The sequence below is a fragment of the Vidua chalybeata genome, chromosome 2, assembly GCF_026979565.1.
Source record: "Vidua chalybeata isolate OUT-0048 chromosome 2, bVidCha1 merged haplotype, whole genome shotgun sequence".
NCBI lineage: Eukaryota > Metazoa > Chordata > Aves > Passeriformes > Viduidae > Vidua > Vidua chalybeata.
In genome coordinates this window covers 25777182-25800386 of record NC_071531.1, presented here as the reverse complement: position 1 = coordinate 25800386, position 23205 = coordinate 25777182, and the positions used below count along the sequence as shown (strand labels likewise).

General features: G+C 43.0%; 1 protein-coding gene across 1 annotated transcript; it reads right to left on the bottom strand.

Annotated features, from left to right (window-relative positions):
* Positions 1-140: 140 nt before the first annotated feature.
* On the bottom strand, positions 141-21930 carry LOC128783702 (uncharacterized). The gene is made up of 17 exons (XM_053934721.1): positions 21772-21930; positions 19429-19589; positions 18858-18882; positions 18653-18766; positions 17577-17717; positions 14657-14763; positions 14020-14140; positions 13293-13829; positions 11344-11576; positions 10862-11138; positions 8501-8661; positions 7042-7066; positions 4680-4793; positions 3968-4108; positions 3110-3360; positions 2223-2340; positions 141-1464 (listed from the first exon to the last, which is right to left on the bottom strand). The coding sequence occupies exons 1-17, from the start codon at positions 21839-21841 to the stop codon at positions 923-925; spliced, it is 3138 nt and encodes a 1045-aa protein (XP_053790696.1). The 5' UTR covers positions 21842-21930; the 3' UTR covers positions 141-922.
* Between the last annotated feature and the right edge of the window lie 1275 nt (positions 21931-23205).

The following is a 23205-nucleotide window of genomic DNA, read 5'->3' as shown; positions in this document are numbered from 1 at the left end:
TGGAGCAGGTGCCTAAGGAAGTTCAGTGTTCCAGAGTACAGGGGAACATAAGAGATTGGAGAAGCTTTGCAAAAGCCATTGGAATTCTAAGGGGGATAGAGGCTGATGGGGCTTTCTTAGGAAAAAACCCAACCAAAGGAGAACAAAAAAGAAAGAATGGTTTATTTCAAATGCTGTTGTACATCAATATTTCACCTAATAGAAACATCTAGAACAATACACATGCAAGGAGTTTTCCAATCCTCAGCCATACACAATCCAGAACGAGATACAGAAAACAGTGGATGTGCACATATATTTTTTCTGATGAGCAGTGTGTACAAATTAAAGTAGAGTGAAGTACAATCCTTATGAAGCAAAACCATTTTTAATGAGCTGCTGTGATCTGAGCAGGTAATTTTGTGGAATACGTGATTATTTAGCATCACATATTGATTAATTAATTGTGTCTCAGCTTTTGCCATTCAAGATCCCCTGCTTTCTTAATCTTCTGTACACATCTTCAGGTAGAAGCTAAACAACTCCAGTATGGACAAACTCCCTTCTGAGGATTAACTGACTCCTGTCCTTCCTGCTTTCATCATGGCTAGTGATTGTTCAGAACATGTTTAGGAGCCTCTGGTAGGAGCACTTGTGACAGCAGATAGGAACCAAAATGGCCATTGATAAATAATTCAAAGAAGCCAAAGACCCCATTCAGCAGCCTTTTTGCTTGGGGACATTCCCTCATTCAACCAATTCCAAACACTTTCACAGTCCTCAGAGGTGCGCTTTAAAGCCAACAATAATACAAATGGAAGCAGAACATATCTTTAAGAATCAGATCTCAAAACAAACTTAGGAGTTGTATAGGAAAAGAAAGCTTCCATTTCCAATCCTGCACCTTGACAGCTAACAAGAAGGAGCAAGGGACACACCACCACTACAAATTCATGACTGTTCTTACCCAGCGCAAGAACCGGGACAGTTTGGTATAGACACCATATTTGCCTTTCCTTGCACATCCTTCACCCCAGCTTACAATTCCAGTAACAAAATAAGTATCCTTATATCTGGTCACATGGGGGCCACCACTGTCTCCTTGGCAAGCATCCTTTTGCTCGGTGTCATAGCCAGCACAAAACATGTTCTCTGTTATTGCTAAGTTAGTGGACTGCTTGCAAGTGTTCCTATTAACATAGGGGACTTCGAGCACCTTCAATTTTTTGGATGTTCGCCCGCCTTCAAATTCCCGCCCAAAGCCACTAACCCTCCCAGATTTCTGGTTCATCAGAACTTCATTAGCAAAGTCTGCTTTGGGGAGACACGCTGCGATGACATACTCTGAAAATCTGATAGGTTCCTTCACCTTTAATAAGGCAATGTCATTATCGTAAGTCTCAACAATAAATTTGGAATGAACAAATATTTTGTCCACAGTGTGCATTGATTCAGACTGCTCTTTCTTCTCTCTGTCCACTTCACCTGCGCAAGAGCATTAAAAAGGTCATTAATGTGGAGAAAGTATAAGAATTCCAGAACAACCTTGACAGAGGAAGAGAGTAGTTTATTCATTCTGTGTGCTTTGTTCAGGACCTTAGACCACACAAGGAAACTGTAAACAGGTATGGCAATATTTCTTAGCAGCAACTGAATTGGCTTTGGTCCTGAGATTTGGTCTATGGAGATTTTTGTACCAGTTTACACAAAGGCATAAGCTGATTCAACTAAACTAATGCAATTTTGTGTGGAAGCACCTACAGGAGCTTGAGCCTGGCTTAGAGAAGAGAACATGGTCTGGACTACAACAGCGCAAAGATGAAGCTGTGTTGATTCTGTGTCCTGGCTCAAAAGGGAAGCAATGATAAATCTGAGTTTGTTCTCTTGTACTCTATTCAATGAGTTATAGCTTTCCTGTAGGTTCCTGCAAGAATATATCTGGATGCTTCTGAAGTGCCAGGAATGATGAGCTTCCTGCAGAAGCACTGCTCTGCTGAACACATTGATAACCAACATTTCTAGAATATTTGACTCTAATCACTTCCAGCTAGCTGGTAGAGAAGAAAGAGAAGCACCTGTTGTTACAAAGAAAGATTGTCAGAATAACAAGAAATTATAGAAAGCAGCAAAAAGGTAACAAACCTTACTGAATCATGTGTACATTTCATGGGAGATTTAAGGCACAGAAGGTTAGGCACAACAGATACTTTGACCTCAGAGGAGTAAAAGAAACAATCACTCACCAACAACAACTTTGATTTCTTTGGTTTGGTTTATGCAATGAGCTGCAGTAAGTATAAAATTTTCATTCAGAATAGTTCCACCACAAAACTCTTCTCCTTCCTCGTTTAACAGAACAGCCTGTGAAGCAAAGAAGGTAAGTGCACAAGGAAGAAGTGCAGTTTAATGTAGATGAGCTATAAAACACTAAGTAATTTCTCTGCACATTAGAGAGATGCTTCTTACTACAACATGCCCCTCCTAGCATTGCATTCCCACTTGCAGAGGGTACAGATTGACTTCCACTGCTACAGAGTCCTGATTGTCATTATGTGAAGTTAACATCTGGCTTCCACATTACCTCACTCGCAGTGCTGAGTAATGTCTCTCAGGCACTGACTGACTGAGCAGGCAGAGTGCAGACTCTAGATCACCCCATCCCTTGGACTTATCCCCCAGGCAATCTCCAAATGCAGGAATTCATTTTGGCTGACCCAAACACAAGGGTGAATCTGAGATATGAGGGCATATTTCTGAACCAAACGCTGCCTTTATCTGCTTTATCACCCTGCTCTCAGTTGTGCTGCCTGGGTGGATGGTCTCAGACAGAACCAGAACGTAACCTGCAAAAATGGCCTGGGAGACCAGCATGACCCAGAAGTGCTCTCTGGGGGTAAGGTAGGCAGTTCCATCTAAAATGGCACAAAGCCTTTTGTTTCGAACCTGTGAGGCTGCAGTTTGCAGAACAGCACATCCAAGTGCCCAGGGCCACACAGTTCAGCTACATCTCGCTGCCGCTGGCAGGCGACATGGGTCATGTTCAGAAGGCACCCAGCTGGAAGGAGCCACCGCTCACCTTCCCTCAGAGACACACTCTGCAAACATGCAGAGCAAAGCTCCCTCCATTTACCTGCCATGGGCATTGGCCAGGAAGACACTCATCCCCACCAACTATCCTGGTATCGACATACGGAGTCTTGCTGCTTGTTCTGTTGTCAGGCGGAGGCGTTGGGCTTTCTGTGGTAATTGCAAAGTCCTCCTCTGCACTTGTTTCGTTTGCAGGAAGGTCTGCTTGATCACTTGTTCCACTGCTATGGTCAGTGGGTGAAAGAACAGATCTTCTTTTCCTTGCCACAAAAACTTTTCCACAAGGGTATTTTACTGCAAAGAGAAGAATGCTAAAATTAAAGATGGAGAGAAACACCAGGCTAAGAGAAAGCTTCTTAGAAATTACAAGGAAACAGAGTGAAGTATTATGGGTTACAAGAGCAATTTGTTATTTTTTAAAACAATATAGAACAATATCATTAGCATATATATGTCAACCATTGACCAGTCTTTTTATGAGTGCTAATATGTACTTGTGTAAGTAGCAAAAATTATAATTAACTTTTCAGTTTCTATAAAAAGAAAAGTTTTGAAAAGCAAAGTTTTGCAGGCTGCCAATTTATGTGTTGTGTAAGTATTTAAAAAAATGAGTTATTAATGCAATTACATTTCTCTTGGCAACAGTGGCATTTACTATTATAATTTGCTGAGATGCACCTTGCAAATGGTTCAAAATCATGTTGATTTTGATCCACTCCATCACAGCACCTCACAAATGGAAAGCTTTGGAAATATAAATCTCCTGGCCTCACTCTTGAGTCTATGTCATGTAGGATACTGGTGGTTCAAGAGACATTCTTCAACTGTAAACCAAGACATCTCTTAACTGTGAAACAAGTCTCACCAACCACTGCTATTGCTTTATCACATGGCTTCGTACCTGTTGCAACACAGTGTTTGCCATCCTCTGCTAGAGCATACCCATCTGCACAGGAACACAATACATCCTTCCGCCCATCTCTTTGGACGCTGCAGAACTGCTCACAGTCCCCGTTGTTTATTCTGCAGAACTTTGGTATGACTACGAAAGAGATGGTGGCAGAAAAACTGTATAGAAACACTGACTTCACAGAAGGTCTGGAAGTTCCCTGAAACAAAACCCACTCTTCAAACAGGATCTGTATCCCCACCTGCCAAGCACCTGAAGCACCCTTTAGGAATAACTAGTGTGAGTGCTGAACATCAGCTTGTACCTTACAAAGCAGCCACATCCAGCACATCAAATGTACTTGCCAAGTCCGAGTGGGCCCAGTGGCCATGGCGTGGTGAGCTCCAAAAGCAGAGACAAATTGTCAGGAGAAGAATGAACAAAACACTAACAGAGAACATAATTGTGTAAACCCTCACACAATTCCTTCCTCCTGCCCTAAAAACTCCAACTCCTCATCACTCCCCTCGGTCCTCTGACTGAACTTCGGTTCCACGCTCTCTCTCTCACTTCTGGGCTAATGATACCCCCTCCCATGGCAAGGTCACAGGGGCAGCTCTATGCCACAGAAGTGAGCCCCAGGAAGGATTTCCATGCAAAACATGCTTCCTTACAAAGCTCCCTGGGAAGTTTGCTGCCACAGTTCTCTAAAGCAGAAACTTACCAAATTCACAGTTCTTGCCTTGATAACCATCCAAGCATGTGCAAGTGTAGGAACCAATTCCATCTTTACAGTGGCCACCATAGTGACAAGGATTTGAACTGCACTGGTTCCCATCTACAAAAACAAACCAAAAACCAAATGATTGTAAGCGTGCAAGCATTTTCCATGAACTCGGAAGAGCTCTTAGTTTTCTTAAGCCATCTTTCATCCTTCCTTTTAAAATGCAGGTCCTGTGAGTTGCACATTCCAGATGGAACAAACAGTATAAATGCAATCATTCCAAAGCTGCAATGATTCATCTACATATCCTCAGTTTTGCAATCTCTTTTTGGTGGCCACTGTATTATGATGCATACACAAACTTTTTTTTTGTGGGAAGATAAAGAAATTAGCTTGGTTGGTTAAAGCATGGTGCTGATATGGACAGGGTTGGAGATTTGATCCCTGTTTGGGCCATTCATTTATGAATGATCAATGACTCAAGATTCTTTGTGAGTCCTTCCAACTCAGAGTATTCTTTGATACTATAATTGGTCAGAATATACATACAGTGAAGCCAGTAAGAGCTGACAGGACATTTCCGCTTTGCAATTACTGCCTAAAATTCTGAACTTCTGGCACCTTGCATTTCCCTATAGTTTTTGTTCTGTTTCATGCAAAATGCAAGATGTCCAGAAAAGTGACACTTGATAATCTGCTGCTTTTGCTAACATGCTTTAATCCATCTATTTTACCACTTGTTCTGCCCTTCTTTGGAGCCGCTGAAATAGCAATTTCCATAGCAGAAACAACTTGCAAGGAGCTACTCATCCTAAGGATCCAGCATGCTCTGTGTGTGGTATTTCTGGACTGTAATCTCCTCTGCTGCAGCTTTGCCTGTCATGGGGAACAGCTGCTGGGATTTGTGTACTGCACCCACAAAGCAAGATCCATTTTCTACCTCTGTGTGGCCAAAACCAAGAGCTCTCCATATGCTCCAGCCATGGAGGCTCTGAAAACTATGTCCATGCTTAACAGAGGGAAGACAAGACCAACTTTAACAAAAAAAAAAAAAAAAAAAAAAAAAAAAAAAGGACAGACTGAAAAGGCCTACATAATAACTTCTGGTTTCTGCCTCCTCTGCAGTGCCATAGCACTCTATTCTGTAGTGGTCTTAGCTAAGCAGCATCCTATTGTTAGAAAACATACTTATTTAGTCTTACCCTACATTGTAGTTGCAGCTGTGGTAATGAGTTTTATATCAATATTGCACAAATTGCAGAATCCCCTACTAAAATAGGAAGCAAGAACAAATTGTTCTGGTAACTTGGCTGAACATAGCTGTGGTTTTCAATACTTCTGAACACTCATAAAGCATTTGTGGACTGTGGTTTTAAACGTATGAAAACTAACATTTCTGCTAAGAGCATTGGCACTGATATTCTGCTGCTTGTTTCTCATAAGGAAATGGTTTAAAATATTCCAATCCTCTTTACTGTAACACTGACACAGGCTTTGCTTGAAATTTTAGTCTGTAGGTTGCAGAGTTCAACCCATGCTTAGAGGATTGTGAAAGTTTGTGTCTTCTTCATGGCAACTGTCTTCATTTTTCTGCAGATTCCAAAAGACAAAGCTGAGCTGTCTTTGGTCAACATTTTTGAGGCACTCCTCCTAGTGTGCAAACTGGACATATACTTTCTGGAGAACATGTTATCAAACACTAATACATTAAAAATCTGTCCCTGCAAAGTGCTTACAAACACTAGAACCCTAATATATTAAACTCACGTATTTAGATAAAAAAACAGAATACTGTTAGGTAGTATCTGCTGATCCATTGGCATATTCACCTTGAATGCCAAACAGTTCTGTAAAAAACACAACCAAAAATGCTCTTTAAGACAGGAATCAATAACACTTTGGCATGGTATGTGACAGGAAACTTGCAAATGACTATGCAATGGAATTTAACTTTGTGTTGGTTATGGCATTTAAGAGACACCCTCATCTGTGACTCTTTGCATCTTGAATTCTCCTATCTGTGGCAGCGCCTCTGAAGGAAAACTCATCTGGCAGTCCCACACACAGTTTCTGTTCCTCACTGTTCTTTGTGTGCAAAGGACCACTGTTATTTTTTTGAGAGGACAAAGGTCAGCCCAGCAACTGGAGACAGCTGAACCTTGCCTTCAGATGAAGCAATTGGGTTCAAGCAACAACAGGCAGTAAATCAGATTCCTTTTTCAGAGGAAACACAAGGTGAGGGTGTCCCAGAGTGAAAAGAGAGGAAGCAAGGGAGCAGGAAAGGGTTATGTAAGAGGTGCATCCTTTCAAACCTTGCAATAAGGAAGCTTAATCTTCTAAACAAACACAGAGTGTTTCTTACCTACATAGATGTTCCAGAATTCCTCCTACATGTAAGTGTGAGAAATGGAGAAAAAAAAAAAAAAGAAATGCAGTCAGATAAGAATTATCAAATTCCTCAGAAAAATATTAGATTTTTCATACACAGGATACTTGCAGCTAACAACTGTTAAAGGAAATCCTTTCATTATGGATACATACAGTACCTAGCAGCCCACTATTGCCATTTAATAATTTAAAACCATATGATCTATATAGTGCCCAGTTCTACAAAAATAAGTCTCATACATTTTTCAGAAATATCTGAACCTCCTTAGAGTTTTTCCAGTGTGACCCATTCAGCATAAGCCACTTGATTTCTTGATAATTACCTTTCCACCACTTCTGACTGAATTTACTTATATTCCCATAATGCCAAATTCTCATTCTTGATCCCCCACCACATACTTCCATCAATCAGGACCCCACAAATCCTGACATTTTAAAGTATTTTGTCTGATTTGTATCCTCCTTTCCATTTGCACTGAGGACTCAGGATTCTACCTGTGCAAGACGGTCCTTTCCAGTGACATCTGGTCACCAGGCAGAACAGGCTGTGCTGGTTCTGCTATAGGTAAGTCAACATTTATGATCTGAAGTACACTGGTGATGCACTCAGGATTCCCCACCCAGGACACCTCAGGGCCACTCCAAGAACATTCTGGCCATCAAGTAATGCTAATGGGAAGAGAATCTGGCCTTAGCTCCAGTTTCAGAGTAGTTCTAAACAGCCACATAGCTGCAGTCTATATTTGCAATACCACCTTTTCTACTTACAGTCCACACAGCTGCCCCATCTCTTTAATTTTCCCTTCAGCTTGGGAACAAATCACATTTCTGTCTAAAGTTAAGCAAGCCATTGAGGTAGGGCAGGTGACACAAGAGTCACACAAACTTCATTCCAGTCAACATTAAGGCATTTATGAATTGTTCACAGTATACATTCTCTCAATTTACATAAAGAGAGCTACAAAATTACAAGCAAAGCTGCTTGAGATAAGTTCAGTAAAATTCCCTCATGAGATTCCATGTCAGCATTTGCCTTCTCAGACTTCCTGTGGACTGCCTTGACCACAGTCATGGCACTTAGGGATGTAACCCAGACAGGGTGAGTGTATTTTCAACACTTATTATACTTATTTCAACACTTATTATAGCAGCAAAGCCATTGAACATCAAATAACTTTCAATGGCAATTAAACAGATCAGAACAGGTAAAAGAATGGAGGATTTAACCTGGGCTGGCCATGCAAGAGCTAAATTAAGACTGTTATGGGATGATTATTGCCTTAGCAATTCCACCCACAGTCAATCACTATTTGTTCTTTGTGTTAAGTGATTGGGAAAAACTCATGAGTTTTGATGCCCAGCTCAAAGGACATGAAAAGTAATTTTTTAATATGAAATATATAGACCTATGTTTCATATTAGTTCATCCTTACAGTTTTCTCCTGGTCTTCAAAAGCTTCTCTTGCTTCTTCTTTTGAGCAGCGCTCCTCATTGCATTCTCTTTCAATATTCCCTTTCTTCAGTTCCTCTAAGAAAGAGTTAGCACGTTTTGTTCTTTCCAAGAACTTGTCGGCATTTTCTTTCTTGATGAATACTAGATAGCAGAGAAAAATTATACAGGTGGGTAACATTTGGTGGTGGAAAAGAGTCACGACACATGACTGAAGTAGAAACTAAGCCAAAACAGATCACACTACCTGTACACAACATTACCTGTGAGGTTAGTCCTCACACAGGCTGATACATCCCAGTCTCTCTGAGAATCAGTAGCCTCAAAACAAAATGTAGGACCTCAAAATTCTCTCCTACTCTTTTTAATCTTGAAAAGGTTGCCAACGAGGGCTTATATTCCTGCTGCTCCTGCTCAAGACTCAGTCTTGAATGGAATGACTTTCCCTGAATGCTGGGAAGATTACAGAATCACAAGGTTAGAAAAGACCTTCAAGATCACCGAGTCTAACCCATGCGCTAACACCTCAACTAAATCATGGCACTGAGTGCCACACCCAATCCTTTTTTAAACACATCCAGGGATGATGACTACACACATTCCTGGTACATTCCAGTACTTTATCACTCTTTCCATGAAAAACTTTTTCCTAATATCCAACCTATATTTCCCTTGGTGCAGCTTAAGGCTGTGTCCTCTCGTTCTGTCAGTTGCTGCCTGGTGAAAGAGACCAACCCCCACCTGACTACAGCCACCTTTCAGGAAGCTGTACAGAGTGATAAGGTCACCTCTGAGTCTCCTTTTCTCCAGGCTAAACAACCCCAGCTCCCTCAGTCGTTCCTCACAGGGCTCGTGTTCCAAGCCCCTCACCAGCCTCGTTGCCTCCTCTGGACACGTTCAAGCGTCTCAACGTCCTTCCCAAACTGAGGGGCCAGAGCTGGACACAGCACTCAAGGTGTGGCCTCACCAGTGCCAAGTACAGGGGAAGGATGACTTCCTGGAATTAAATAAGTTGCTAATTACCCTGTAAAGAGTGTATCTTCTAGGAAAGTGTGAAGAGTTTAGAAGCTGGCATTTAATCAAGTTCTAGCACCTGGAATTTACACTGAGGAAATACTTTCCAATATTTCCTATATTTCCAATATTTTTTAGCCTGGAGTGTGGAAGAGTGTGCTACAGATGTGACTTCAAGGACAATGACATGCTCACTGGGAGGCCTGCACATTGCTTTTGGAGCATTCTTCATGCAGCTTAATTCCATGACAAATAAACTTGCTAAAAGTAATTACATACCCTAATATCCTCCAAGTGAGCACAGAGGAGACTTACTCTGCTTTCACTGAAATTGGTGGATCATCCTCAGGGAGGCAAGTTCTGTTTGTGTTATTTATATTAAGCAATCCCACGCATAATTTGAAGCCCCACTTACTTTGAAAAGGCTCCTCTCAAGGAAGGCTTACAGAAAGTACTTTTAACTTGCGACTGTTAGTTCATTCACCCACTATCTTATTTGCCCTTAAATCCCCTTCTTCAGCAACAGGAAAGTGACAGGACACAGCCGGTGGGGTTATCACCTCTCTATTCCTTTGCTTTCACGCCACCCGCATAAGCGGATGTTTTTGTAAACTTGAATTAGACTCTTTCTGAGGCTGCTCATCCTTTTCCCAAGCTCTCTATCATACTTCCTTCTTTAGAGACATAAAGGAGCAACAGGCATTGGTCAGTGGAAGCAGGATATTCCAGAAACATGCTAAAGACCTTGTTTTAAACCCCAAGCAGTCCGACTCACTGAAGGAAGAGTTAACAGCTTTTGAAGTTATTTGCTCATGCTGCCTTGGTCTTAGGCGCTGACTCTGGCGGCACAAGAGGGCAGCGGGACCTGCTCCCCCGCTGTGCCCCAGCTCCTCCACGGCCAAGCACATCCCACCACGACTTGGCCAGATTTCCCCTCACACACGAGAGCACCTCAGGCTGCGAGGGCAGCTGTCCTCCCAGTACGAACGGCGGGCAATCCCACTTTCCTGCACCGTCCCCGAGATGCCCGCAGCAGCTCCCTGCCCCCGAAGCTCAGCTCCCCTCTTTACGGCGGTGTGCGGGGTCGGCACAGGTGCTGATAAGCCCTCAGCTGCCTGGAAGCCGAACCTGCCGGGGATGACGAGCCGTGGGGTGCCCGCTGCCCCTCCTCGCCGCCGCGGCTCCCGGCACTGTCCCGGTGCGCGCCCCCGGCCCGCAGCATCGACCCGCCACCTCCTGCGGCGTTCACCCGGCAGGCCCCCCCTGCCCCCGAAGACTATTGGGAAGGGAGATTCCCCTTCCCGAAAACATGGAAAAGGAGCCGCCTTACCGCCTCCCTGAGCGCGGAGCTGGGCGGGCAGCGCGGCGCAGAGCAGGAGGAGCAGCAGGCGCCCGGCCATGGCGGCGCCGCCGATGCCGCTCCCGGGGCCGCGCCGGTGGCACGGCACGGACGGGAGGGACGGGACGGACGGGAGGGACGGGACGGACGGGACGGACGGACGGGCGGGACGGGAGCTGAAGTCTTCGCCCCCTCGGGCGGGGTGAGACTGAAGCCGCGTAGCTTCACCCTCACCCTGCCCAGAAATAGCGGAAGCGCCGCCGGGACAGGGTGACAGTCACGGCGGGATTTCTCAGTCGGGGAGATGAGGCTGCTCTTCTTTTTGTTCTTTTTTTTTTTTCAAAGCCCAAGGCGGCGCGGCTTTTTTTTTTTTTTTTTTATTGCACTTTTTATTTTGGAGGAAGGGAAGTGAATCGTCCCTCAATAAGCCGGCGTGGCCCCGGCCCAGTGCTGGGCAAAGCCGGGCTCCCAGCCCGCTGCAGCCGCTGTCCTCGGCTGCTCCCGGCCGTGTGTCCCATCCACATCCAGCTCTGTAACTTGTTGGCTCCGCGCTTTGGACCAGTGACCTCGGCCGGGCTCTCGCCTGAAACTGGCCTCAATCTCCCCTTTCTTATGGGGAGTTCACAGTGCACGGCGGAGGCCACGTCCTCAGTGCTTCCAGAGCCAGTCATCAGGTCTCCTTCGTCTTCTGGCTTTCCTAAGCAGGCTGTTATATTTAAAAAAATAATCTAAAACCCACATTCGTTTTGAAAAAGTAATTTGGTGCGCCAGTTATTAGTACAGATTTCTTTTGGTGTTTAACCCTTTTTTTCTGCAAGGTGATTTGTTTCCAAATATCACTATTTTCACTGGAATGTTATAGAGGAGAAATCATCTTGTGGATAATGGTAAACAGAAACTATTCTACCTTGAGGGTCGTCAGGGATGCTTTTACAGTGCCGAGCACCTCATCTAAATGAAAATGGGGCCTTATTTGCTGGTCATTACTTACTTTCTCCTTGAGACTGGACTCTCTTTAGGAGTAAGGAGAATCTCTAGTGCATGTATGCATATATACTGTAACATCTCTTGTTTTTCAGGTCTCTGAAATTTGCTGCCTTTCCTAGTTCAGTTCACTACCTAAATGAACAGTAAAACTTCCTTCTCTGTTAGTAAAACAGGTTATAGGATGTTCAGTATTGCATGGTATGTACCATACAATGACAATGTTTTCCCCTAATAATAGAGTATGATCAGTTGTGTCCTACTTGCTGATAAGCTTTTGTGATTGAGTTGATATTCTGCATTATTTGAACAATCTAGAGCATAAATTCTGCATGAGATAGTTGAACTGTTTTCCAGTCTCCCAGTTCAGTTTTATTTTCCTCACCTTTTCAGTGTTTTCATACTAAGGTTAGAAAGTACATTTTTGAACTGTATATGTTTTCAGAGAGCTTCAGGTTCTATCATTTATGCCTTAAGACTTTAGTGAATGATCTTTGGTCAGCGTTTTGCAGGGGGGTAGACAAATATCCTGTTCTGGTTTTAGATCCCAGGATAGAGTGTACAATTGAGATTATACTGGACAACTAATTAACATTCCCTTTCATTTGCACTCTTTCTGTAGACAAGCATACTATCAAGGCAAAGATAAGATTAAATCAGTGGTATTCTTTACCACTCATAAATATAGGGTTAAATATTGCACTTACTAGCCTTACAGCAATGGTGCTTGGTGCAAGATTTAAATCAAGTTTTCATAGCAGATCTGTAAATATGAAATAAACCTTTTCCCAGATTTCTTGTCCTGGAGAGTGCCTGCAGTTCCTCCCCTTCAAATCTCCTTGTTGCCACTGCAACTGCAGGAGAAAACTGCTCTAACATAAGCAAAAGGAAGCACCTTTTCTGTTTTTGTTTCTGCCATTTCATCATCACATTACAGGATCCATAGCATAGGAAGTTATGAAAGCCAGAAGCATAAATGTGTTCAAAGGAAATTGCACACAATTATGGACAACACATTTATTCATGACTGTTCAATCTAATGCAACTTCTGGCTCAGGAAGTCTGTACTTCACTGATTACAAGAAGTTGAGAGAGTAGCTGGAGGAAGGCTTATGATCTGCATGATGTGTTGTTGACAGTCTTTCTCTCAGCATCTGACTTTTAGCAGAAATTGATGCAGAACAGGAGGGACATTGTGTCTGATTTGTTATAGATATTCTCTGCCTGTTTGACAAGATACACAAGTTTACAGACAACACAGAGAGGGAAGTTATTTTATGTATTCAGGTAGGCCTTAGGCTCACTTCAAGTCTTTAATAGTGTTGTGGGTATGGCCTGCATCAAATATCTAAGATAATGAAAGAATCCTTCAATGGGGAAATGGTACAGAGGGATTGGGGGGCAATAACACGACCTGGAAATGTGGCTCAACATCATTAGTCCATGTGCTTCTTCAACCAGTCGATGTATTTCGATACCCTTGTGTAAACCCCATAGCTGCCTTCAACAGCACAGCCCTTCCCCCAGCTGACAATCCCAGTCAGAAACCAAGTGTTCTTGTACTGTGTAGCATGAGGACCACCACTGTCTCCCTTGCAGGAGTCCTTAATCCCAGACAAGTCTCCTGCACAGAACATATTCTCTGTAATATTTAAATCAGTCTCCTTTTCACATTCTTGTGTCTTTACACGTGGCAAATCAACTCTCATCAGAACAGAAGAGGTGGCACCTCCATCTATTAGGCGTCCCCATCCGCTTACTGTGGAGAACTTGATGGTGGACAGTTCAAACACAGCAAACCTTTTCTCAGGCAAACATATTGGCACCACATAGTCAGTGAGATTCATGGGTGTTTCCAGGTTCAAGAGGGCAATATCATTATTGACTTGTCCATTCCTGTATTCTTCGTGAATGATCATCCTGGCGACTCCACTTTCTTGCTCAGTTTTCTCATCAACATTTATTTTGTGTTCACCTGGAAAAGTTATTAATCACAAGTCATATCAGGTAGCTCCTTGAGTCCTTGGAAGTTTGAGGTTGTGGGGTGTTTCTAGTCTGACACCTCTAAGGACAATTACTTTGAACTGCCAAAGCCGCCTACTCTGATTTTATCAGGTTGAGAAGATGCCACCACCTTGATAAGATGAGGAGGGGAAGATACATACCCAGTCTTACCCGAAGCTGTTCAGGGTGAGTATGCTCCAAGCAGTGAGCTGCAGTGACCACCCACTCTGGGGAAAGCAGGGTGCCACCACACTTTTCTCTCTGATCCTGTATTATAAGGGCCTGCCAACATAAAGCAAATTTATGTCTTTCATCAAATGTGCTTGACATAAATCTCAGCAGAGATGGGTTTTATATTGCTTCTTTCTGTCCCTTTATGCAGATGTGTTTGACAATACCACGCTGACTGCATGGACCACTTAGCAAGGGAAGACTTCCCATGGACATTTTCTTCATCTTGTAGTATGGACCCTGCATATTATGGCCCAAAGCATATCTGCAACTAAAGCTGCAACTATAATTCTTGCTGGCAGTGAAGTTAAGGACTAAGGGGTCAGGAGATAGAGACAGTTGTGCTTCCACTCTACTCCTGTGAAACCAGGTACTCCAGAACAAAGCTAAGTTGCTTAAGTGAAACAGGTGGATTTGCTGGCTATGAATGAAGAAGGAATTTGGTTATCAAGACATGGCACTTTTTATGAATTTTTAACATCATAGATTTAAAGCAATGAATTTAGTGTAGTGATTTCATAAGGAAATTTGAAAAATAAAAGCAGTGAAAGATTTTTAAAAACTCACTTGCCATGGACATTCACCTGGAGGACAGATGAAACCACCTACTATTCTCCCATGTACAGTTGAATTTTTTTTTGCCAGCACTGGTATTTTTCCACATGGGTATTTCACTGGGAAAAAAGAAAACAAAAAACCAAAACCCAAAACAACACAAGGCAACAAGGATTTTATTGTACTGAATTCACAGCAAAATGTGTAATGTCTTCAGTGAAGCTTTGTCCACTGAAAAACTGATGTCTAATCTAGGACCATGGATTCTCAAAAACAATGTATAGCAGCTCAGCAGGTAAGCAGTCTTTTTTTTGTTTGGAAACAGCCAGAAATGCTCTTACAATTAGAGTTGAGGCCCTTACAGCATCACTGACATGGAGTCACATATCATAGGCCTTTGCAGACAATTAACCTGCTTAAGATACACATCAACACAATGAGGTAGGCTGCAGGCTGGAGTGCAGAAGTGTCCCTGACAAGCTCTTTAGTCTATTCATTTTCTTTGTCCCTGCTGACTTTAAGTCAGTTGTACCAAGTGCACAGCATCCATGGCAGGGTGAGACAGAGGCTTAATCGTGGGGTGTACTTCTTGCCATCCTTTTTTTGGGCAGAGCCAAAGATGTCCCAAGGGCAGAAACTTGTCTTCTGGTATGCCTCTCCCACACTACCGTGTTTGCTTGTGTCCAGAGCCTGCTGGATTCTTCCAGACTGCACATCTCTGTTCTGCCTGAGCCAGCATGTGAGGACTGGCAATAAAGAGAATCAAATCCTGACTGAACTTGAAGTTAAGCTGTAGTGCAGAGGAAGTTTTGGTGTTTCCAGTACATCCTTCACCCAGCTGAGTTTTCCTGTAAAGGAGGTCTACGCTCGGGGGTGCTTGTGTGCCATGTGTCTGTGCTGTAACTGAGCACACCATCCCTTCTGTCTGGCAGTCACTTCACTCTGTGATAACACTGTGAGAAGGAGTGCTCTTTTTCTACCTCTTTGGGAGCCAGGGTCCTATAGTCTCTGCTGAGCTGCATGCAATGTCTCCATGGAGCTGTAAGTACTTTAGCTGACATGAAGTATGAAGGTTTTACAGGTACATGCAAGGTATGGAGAAACAGGATGCTTTTTGGTGGCAGCTGGTGAAAGATTAAACAGACATAGCACATAACACCCATAGTCTCTAATGCTGTGTGTAGGGCAACACAAACTTAGGCCATTGTGGGATATGACAGAGGGACAGTGAGGGGACTGTCAGCCTGGCAGTTACACAGTTTTTTTCTACTTGCAACACATGGTCAGTTTTACAGCTATTTTGGTCCCCAAGAAGCAACCAGCAACAAATACATCTTCCTTGCAGGGAAAGATGCACTGAAAAGCCTGTGAGGAATTTTGAATTGTTTTTTCTTAGCTTTAAACAAAAGCAGCTTTCCCATCATGTGGTATTGCAGAATCTGTTAATAAGGGATAAGCACATTAGTAGACATTTTTTTCTAATGAAATTGCTGCTGTTGAGAGCTAGGTTGTCATTACCAGCTCTCTGCATGAGTGCTCCATTGAGGTGTGTGCATGGGAGCACCACTCATCAGAATTACTTTGCATGCTCCCTGTGGCTCTGTCCATTATGTTGTTATGTTCATATCCCCAGGGGTCTCCTTTTCCCTCTAATAAAGTAATTCAAGTAGGCATCTGCAAAAGAGTCAGGTGCCAGCTTATGTATTGGCAAAAAGATTAACTTGCACTACCCTAGTCCCAGTTGAAATTTACCTTGCTAGATGAAAGAAATATCTAGCCATACTGTCTATAGGAATACCAAAAGTGTATTATTCCTAACAATAGAGAAGAGAAGAGAAGAGAAGAGAAGAGAAGAGAAGAGAAGAGAAGAAAGAAAGAAAGAAGAAAGAAAGAAAGAAAGAAGAGAAAGAAAGAAAGAGAAGAAAGAAAGAAAGAAAGAAGAAAGAAAGAAAGAGAAAGAGAAGAAAGAAAGAAAGAAGAAAGAAAGAAAGAAGAAAGAAGAAAGAAAGAAAGAAAGAAGAAAGAAGAAAGAAAGAAAGAAAGAAAGAAGAAAGAAAGAAAGAAAGAAAGAAAGAAAGAAAGAAAGAAGAAAGAAAGAAAGAAAGAAAGAAAGAAAGAAAGAAGAAAGAAAGAAAGAAAGAAAGAAAGAAAGAAAGAAAGAAAGAAGAAGAAAGAAAGAAAGAAAGAAAGAAAGAAAGAAAGAAAGAAAGAAGAAAGAAAGAAAGAAAGAAAGAAAGAAAGAAGAAAGAAAGAAAGAAAGAAAGAAAATAGATTAACTGTTTTTCTTTGGTTTTAATAGTCCTCTTCCCCACTTGACTCCTGTGCTGAAATAAATATAGTAATAAAATCTAGTCACAATTTCAGATTGGAGAGACAACAGTAAAACAAATCTGCCCCCAAAGTATTTTCCTACTGTGAGTGTAAGCTAATGCAAAAAAAAAGGACTTATGAGGCCCAGAGCCCCTCCACAACTAGATACCCCTCAGCCTGACCCCAAATCCCTGACCACCTGCTGCTCTGCTTTATTTAGATCACCTGGTGAGGAGTGAGGAGCTTGTTTCCACTGCTCAGTTCCTTTCTACTCCACTAATGGTGAGGGTGCTCCCAAAGGAAGAGACAGGTTCAGCTTCTTCCTAGCCCTGAGCAGGTGGGATGGTCAAACTTGAATTCCCCACACTCCAGAGAGTGGACCTCTGGGACCAGGAAGAAGTCCAAAAGGATCTCTGCTTGATGGTCATGCTGACAACTGCTTTTCTGGGGTGGCTAACTTGCACCAGAAGCCAAATATATGATTTGGGACTCTGCCCATGGAGAAGAGGTGAGGAGCTGGTATCTGACCATTATACATTGCATGTCCTGACATGTACATATTGAAAACATTTGAAAACTTTTTCTTCTGCTTAGACTTAGCATCAGGTTGGTAGTGTCTTACCTTGAGGGATGCAGGACACGCCATCACTTGCTAAAGTGTAATCATCATCACAGAAGCACAATCGTATTTTGGATTGCTTGTCAGTACAGTACTGTTCACAGCCACCGTTGTCAAAAATGCACTTCAGTTTGTCAGCCACAGCTAAAGTCAGAGAAAGAGCATTTAGGATTCAAGACTTGGATTTTTGCGCTTAACATTGATAACTTGCAATTGGAATGTCATCAGGAAAGCAAAGCAGGAAAAATGATTTCTGTGATTTATGCAGAGCAACTTCATCAAAAACACCTTCCATCAAAAGCTAAGTAGGCCTGGATCTCCAGGGATTAGGGGAGAATAGGCTTTGCTTAAGAAAGATATACCTAAAATTAAATCAATCAGCATTTATACGGTACCTGAGCTGTCTCAAGAATTGTAATTGTGTGGTAACCATTGTAAAATATGACTGAAAATTTTTAATTCTTTGACATTTTGCCATTTAGCAGGCAGATGCTCTGGGATGACTGTTAAGACTGCCTGCCTAGACTTGATGAGTGCCTAGCTCTTGTCCAGACTCTGCGTGTTCTACGGATGTCACACTCAATGTTCAATGTTTCAGTGTCTTCTGAAATCAGTGGAAAGATGTGTATTAACTTCATAAACCGTGGGATCCTTTCCTTTGGTCTTTGTGTATACGCAGTGTAGTTCTCACATAGTGCATGGAGCTTCTAAGTTAAAATAACTTCAGCACTTGAGTAGGAAATAATTCCTCCTTTTCTCTCAGATGGTGTGCAAATGCAATTTTTCTTTTTTTTTTTCCCACAAAGTCATTATAGGGCAATAAGTATTCTGCTGCCTTGCAGTGCCTGACTGCTATCTGGTCAGATCCATCCTGCAGCACCAAAAGTGCTATGAACAGTAGCTGTCACAGCTAGTATGATGCAGAATCACAGAACCATAGAATATCCCGAGCTGGAAGGGACCAACGAGGATCATCAAGTCTAAATCCTGAATTATAACGACTGCTATTGTTTATCTCAATGCCTTGCATTTGAATTAATAATGGAATTTTTATTTTGGTAAGTTATGCCACAGCTGACCTTTTTCACAGCTTTTGCCCTCATATTCGACAGGGCAGCGGCAAACATAATCCTGGAACTGGTCATCACAAATCCCGCCATTCTGACAGGGGTTGGAGGCACACTGGTTGGGGTCTGTAAAACACTCAGTGTCAGTCCAGCTCACGTAAAGAGCTGCAGCAGTGGGAGTGTTCCACAGCTATTAGAACATCCTGAATGATCGTACCGGAATAGGTGTGCCAGAACTCTTCCTGGAAGAAAAAGATGTGAGGTTTAATTAAAGAAGAATCAAGTCAAGTCTTACAGCCCTTGTTGCACAGCATGGGTTACAGACAGAGTGATGCCACTTCTGCCTTTATAGTTTGTGACAGTTAATATCCATAAAATATTCTGGTTTCTAGATTGTACATTATTTTCATATACTAATAGAGAAGTGGCTTGTTTAATGCACCTAAGTGCATAAATAAGCTCTGTATAGCTGAGGTGGGATTGACTGAAAAAAATGTTGCACAACACAATAATTTAAAGTATTGTCAGGGCAGGCATTACTGGGGGTTTATCTTAGAGATCATCCATTTTCCCACTGTCCCCTAGATGGTTACTGCTTGGGATTGCCCATGCAGTGTGCCCTCCTGCAACTCACTGCTGCTGTGTACCCCTGTAAATAGAAAAGAAAAATGCAAAACGCAGGACACAAAATGCTTTTTTAACTCTGGTGGTTTAAAGTGTCAAAATACACCCTTCAGTAGGGAGATTCCTTATGACAATGAGTGCTCACCCAGCCCTATGTTACTTACTGTCCTTTCAATATCACCATAAATCTCTCTTGCTTCCTCATAGGAACACACTTCTTCTATGCATTCTCGCTCTAGTGACCCCAGTTTTATCTCTTCAAAGAAGCTGTTGGCTCGTCTTTGTCTTTCCAAAACGTTGCTTGCCTCTTCCTGCTTCAGAAAGACTGAAAAACAGTGGCACGTTCTGTCAGAACGTGCCAGACAGAGAATGGGGGGGCAATTTCCCCTGAAAGCGTTTGTGCTTCCCAAGCTTTTTCTGAGACACTTAAGAAAAAGATGGGCAGATGTGAAAGAGTGTCGTTTCTCTGGCCTGCCTCAAGGTAAAGTGACAACAGAGGAATTTTAGAGATCCCAGAGCTTAGGAGAAGATGGTTTGTTACAGCAGTGGGCTGTGCGTGTTGTATGCATGTCAGTGACTCCTGAGCTACTGTGGCATGTCATATGCATCTTAGCCCGTAGCAGCTGGAGAGCCTGAGTCACTTTATCAAGCACTGGTGTACATGGCACTGGAAAGCTCGTGTCACTTTATCTAGCACTGGTGGACATGGTAAAAGCTGATTTTTCTGTGCTTGATACAGTCAGTCACAGTGCCAGGTGAACCACAGTCCTGCCTTCACCCACAGTCACATGTTATTTCACACCCCTCCACTTGTTGGACCTCAGGAAGGGATTTATCCCTCCTCTAGTAGACCACAATTTTGAGCCACCGCTTTAATATATTAGCTTTAATTTTATTCTATGGAAAAGGTTATATTATGTATAGGAAGGCTGGAGAATACTGACTGCATTTCCTAGTGGAGCCTGTGAATGGCTCCTAGCTCCTGCCATCACCACAGACTACAGCCAGGAAGGGGTCTTCTTGTGTGTCTCTGCCATGGAAAGATATTGGGTACATAGGTTTGATAGCAGGCATCAGCAGAGTTCATTTCCTAGAACTGCATCAGCTTGCAACTGGCAGAAGTGTGCACTGGACACACTAATGTCATGGTCATCATGCTGACCTGCTCTTCAGCCTCAGGATATTAGCACATACACAACTGTGCTCTCCCAGTATAATTCAGGATAAGGAACAAGAAGGCCAAGTGCTGGTGTGTAATTTTGCTCCATGTACAACACAGAAAAAATCTTGAAATTTTTAGTTTTTCCTTTTTTTTTTTTCTCCTTTATGTCTGATGGGGAGCTTACATTTCCGTGCTTTAACTGTTTCACCTCTGCTTGTGGGTAGATTTGGGGATTGAGGCTGATGCATATCTCCTGCCTTTCCCCAGGACATTCTCTCCAAAAGAGTGGGAGTTATCTTCTACCTGCTGAAGGGGCCCTGAGGGATGCTGAAAGACAGACTCATGTGTGTCATCAGCAATACACCCAATCATAGATGCTGAGAGGGTTCATTCCAGTCTGAAGTGATGTGAGGTGTCTCCATAAACATTTGTCTCTAATTCAGGATATTGGCTGAATTACATGCAGAATAGTTGTAATTTCCCCCTGTATTTCAAGGTTACTTAGAAGAATGAAGTATTCTGCACTGCATTTATTCCTGGGTGCTTCATAAACATTTGGTCATTATAGGAATGTCAGCTCGGTCTTTCTGCCTCAATTTCAGTCAGGTTGTATGCATTTGATGCAGCTTTTCTTAAAGGCTTTTAATTAACCTTGTGCTACAGATACGTGGCACATGTATCAGTGTATGGGCACAGACTCTGACAGAGGAGCATGCCTGAGCACATGGCTTGGGACATCCATCCACTAATTTTGGCATTATCCGCTTTTTTGTATTGGATAATTTCTGACTTTGCTACCTATTTTTCCACCTTTCCTCACTGCAACAAACAAGACCTAGTCAGTGGCTAATGGGGAATCTGAGAGCACTGGATCTGCCTTATTAATATGGGAGTTTGATTTTGGACATACACTGAGCAACTGAAGAGCTACCTCTTCTCTGCCTTCTACTGAAACAGGGTGGATCCTACCCGCTTTAATTACTCATCATCTGAATGACAGGCTACTGATGCTTTGCTTTGAAAAATGTCCCAGTTCTGCATGAAATAACAGTAAATCCCAGTTCCTTTCCTCATGTAGACAGCTGGTGGTTTGCCTGCTGTCTGTGCACCAAGATAAAAAATTAATTTAGCAGTCTAGAGGTGCTTTTCCTTAGTTGGCAGAACAAGTGCATGGAGCCATTTCTGAGAGTAAATTAGAGCTTTAGAATAACACACAGGCACAGCAGGAGACAGGACAAACATGCAACAGTGCTCAAAACTTGCAGTGGAAATCACCTCAGTAACAGGAAAGAGGAAAGAGGTCCATTGCCAGTAAACATCATTACAGCTATATCCTACAACATACCTGCATCCAGAGGAAGAGGGATCAGCAGCAGAAAGCAGAGAAACAAAGCCACATACTGCCTGGAAATCATGATGAACCCTGTGAGCCAGTGTTCTGGTAGTGTATTGACATTTCAGCAAGGGCTGTTTGGCCAAAGGGCTCAGCGTCAAATGCTTGGAGCCAGAGGAGGGGCCAGCAAGTCATGGAAACAGCAAAAGATCCATGACAGCCTGGTGAGCTGAGCAGAAGGGCACATGCAAATCCTGCAATGCACCCTTTTCACAGAAACAGGGAGCTTGGTTTTGAAGTGTGCTCTCCTGGCACATGCAAAAGCTATGCTGGTTACACAGGCTGCTACCCCAGGCCTGCATTTTCCATTTAACCCACCTTTTCCATGAGAAACATGAATGCTGGGACCCTGAATCCATAAGACAGGCATTAACTCATGCAGAGAGCAGTGATGTGATATTATCTTGCATCAACAGTCAAGGTATGGCCTTTCAGTGCTTTGGAGTATGACTGTACCACTGGCATCTATTCCCATTTTTCTATCACCATTGAAACTCTGCACTTCTGCCTGAATTTGCTTGGAGACACTAATTAACCAGCAGGAGACACCCTACACTGGTTCTCTCCATCTTTGCTGCCAGACCTGTACAGATTGTACCAGCTAGAAGTGGCACTGAGCTGATCCATGTTGTGCTTCACTAGGAACTACCAGGGCTTGAGGGGCCACTCTGCAGACAGTGCTTTATCTGGAACATAAGTAGTCCCCTGATTTAATGGAAATCAATTAATGGCATCAGACTGGAGAGCTGACAGTGTTCTTGGGGAAATATTTACTTAAGATAGCAGCAAGGTAAAGAGCATGTTTGTCTATGAGAAGTGAAGCATTAGCTGAAGGCTGGCATGTTTTCCAGGCTGTTCTCCCCTTCCTGCATGGAAAGGAAGGAGCGTCAGCCCTGCATCTGAACACTACAGCAAAGGAAATCAACAGCTGGATTTTTACTTTGTGCCAATGCTCAGCAAAACTCCTTGCAGAAGTTGTGATTGCTTAGGGAAGTCGGGCTCCTGGCTGTTGTTTCCATGCAGTCCTGTTGTTTAGAGGCAGTACACACAGCTGGATATTCTGCGTTGAAATCACTTTCCCAAGAGGCGGTATCCAGGCACTTCTCTGGATCACAGCCTGGCTAATTCCCAGCAGCCCAGTTCCTGGGATGGCTGGGAACAGATGGCACATCCTGTCCCAGGCAGAGGAAGGAAGCCAGTTACTGGAATGCAAAAGAAGCTACAGCAGCCCTCTGCTGCTTTTTGGGAACCCTCTCCATATCTCTCAGCCTGCCAACACAGCCCTAACTCCTTGTTCACTTGCCTGTGGCAGGGAGTTGAAAATAGCAAATGCATTTTCAGATTAGCAAGACTAAAACTAAGCTCGAAAATTTCTTTTTAACTCAT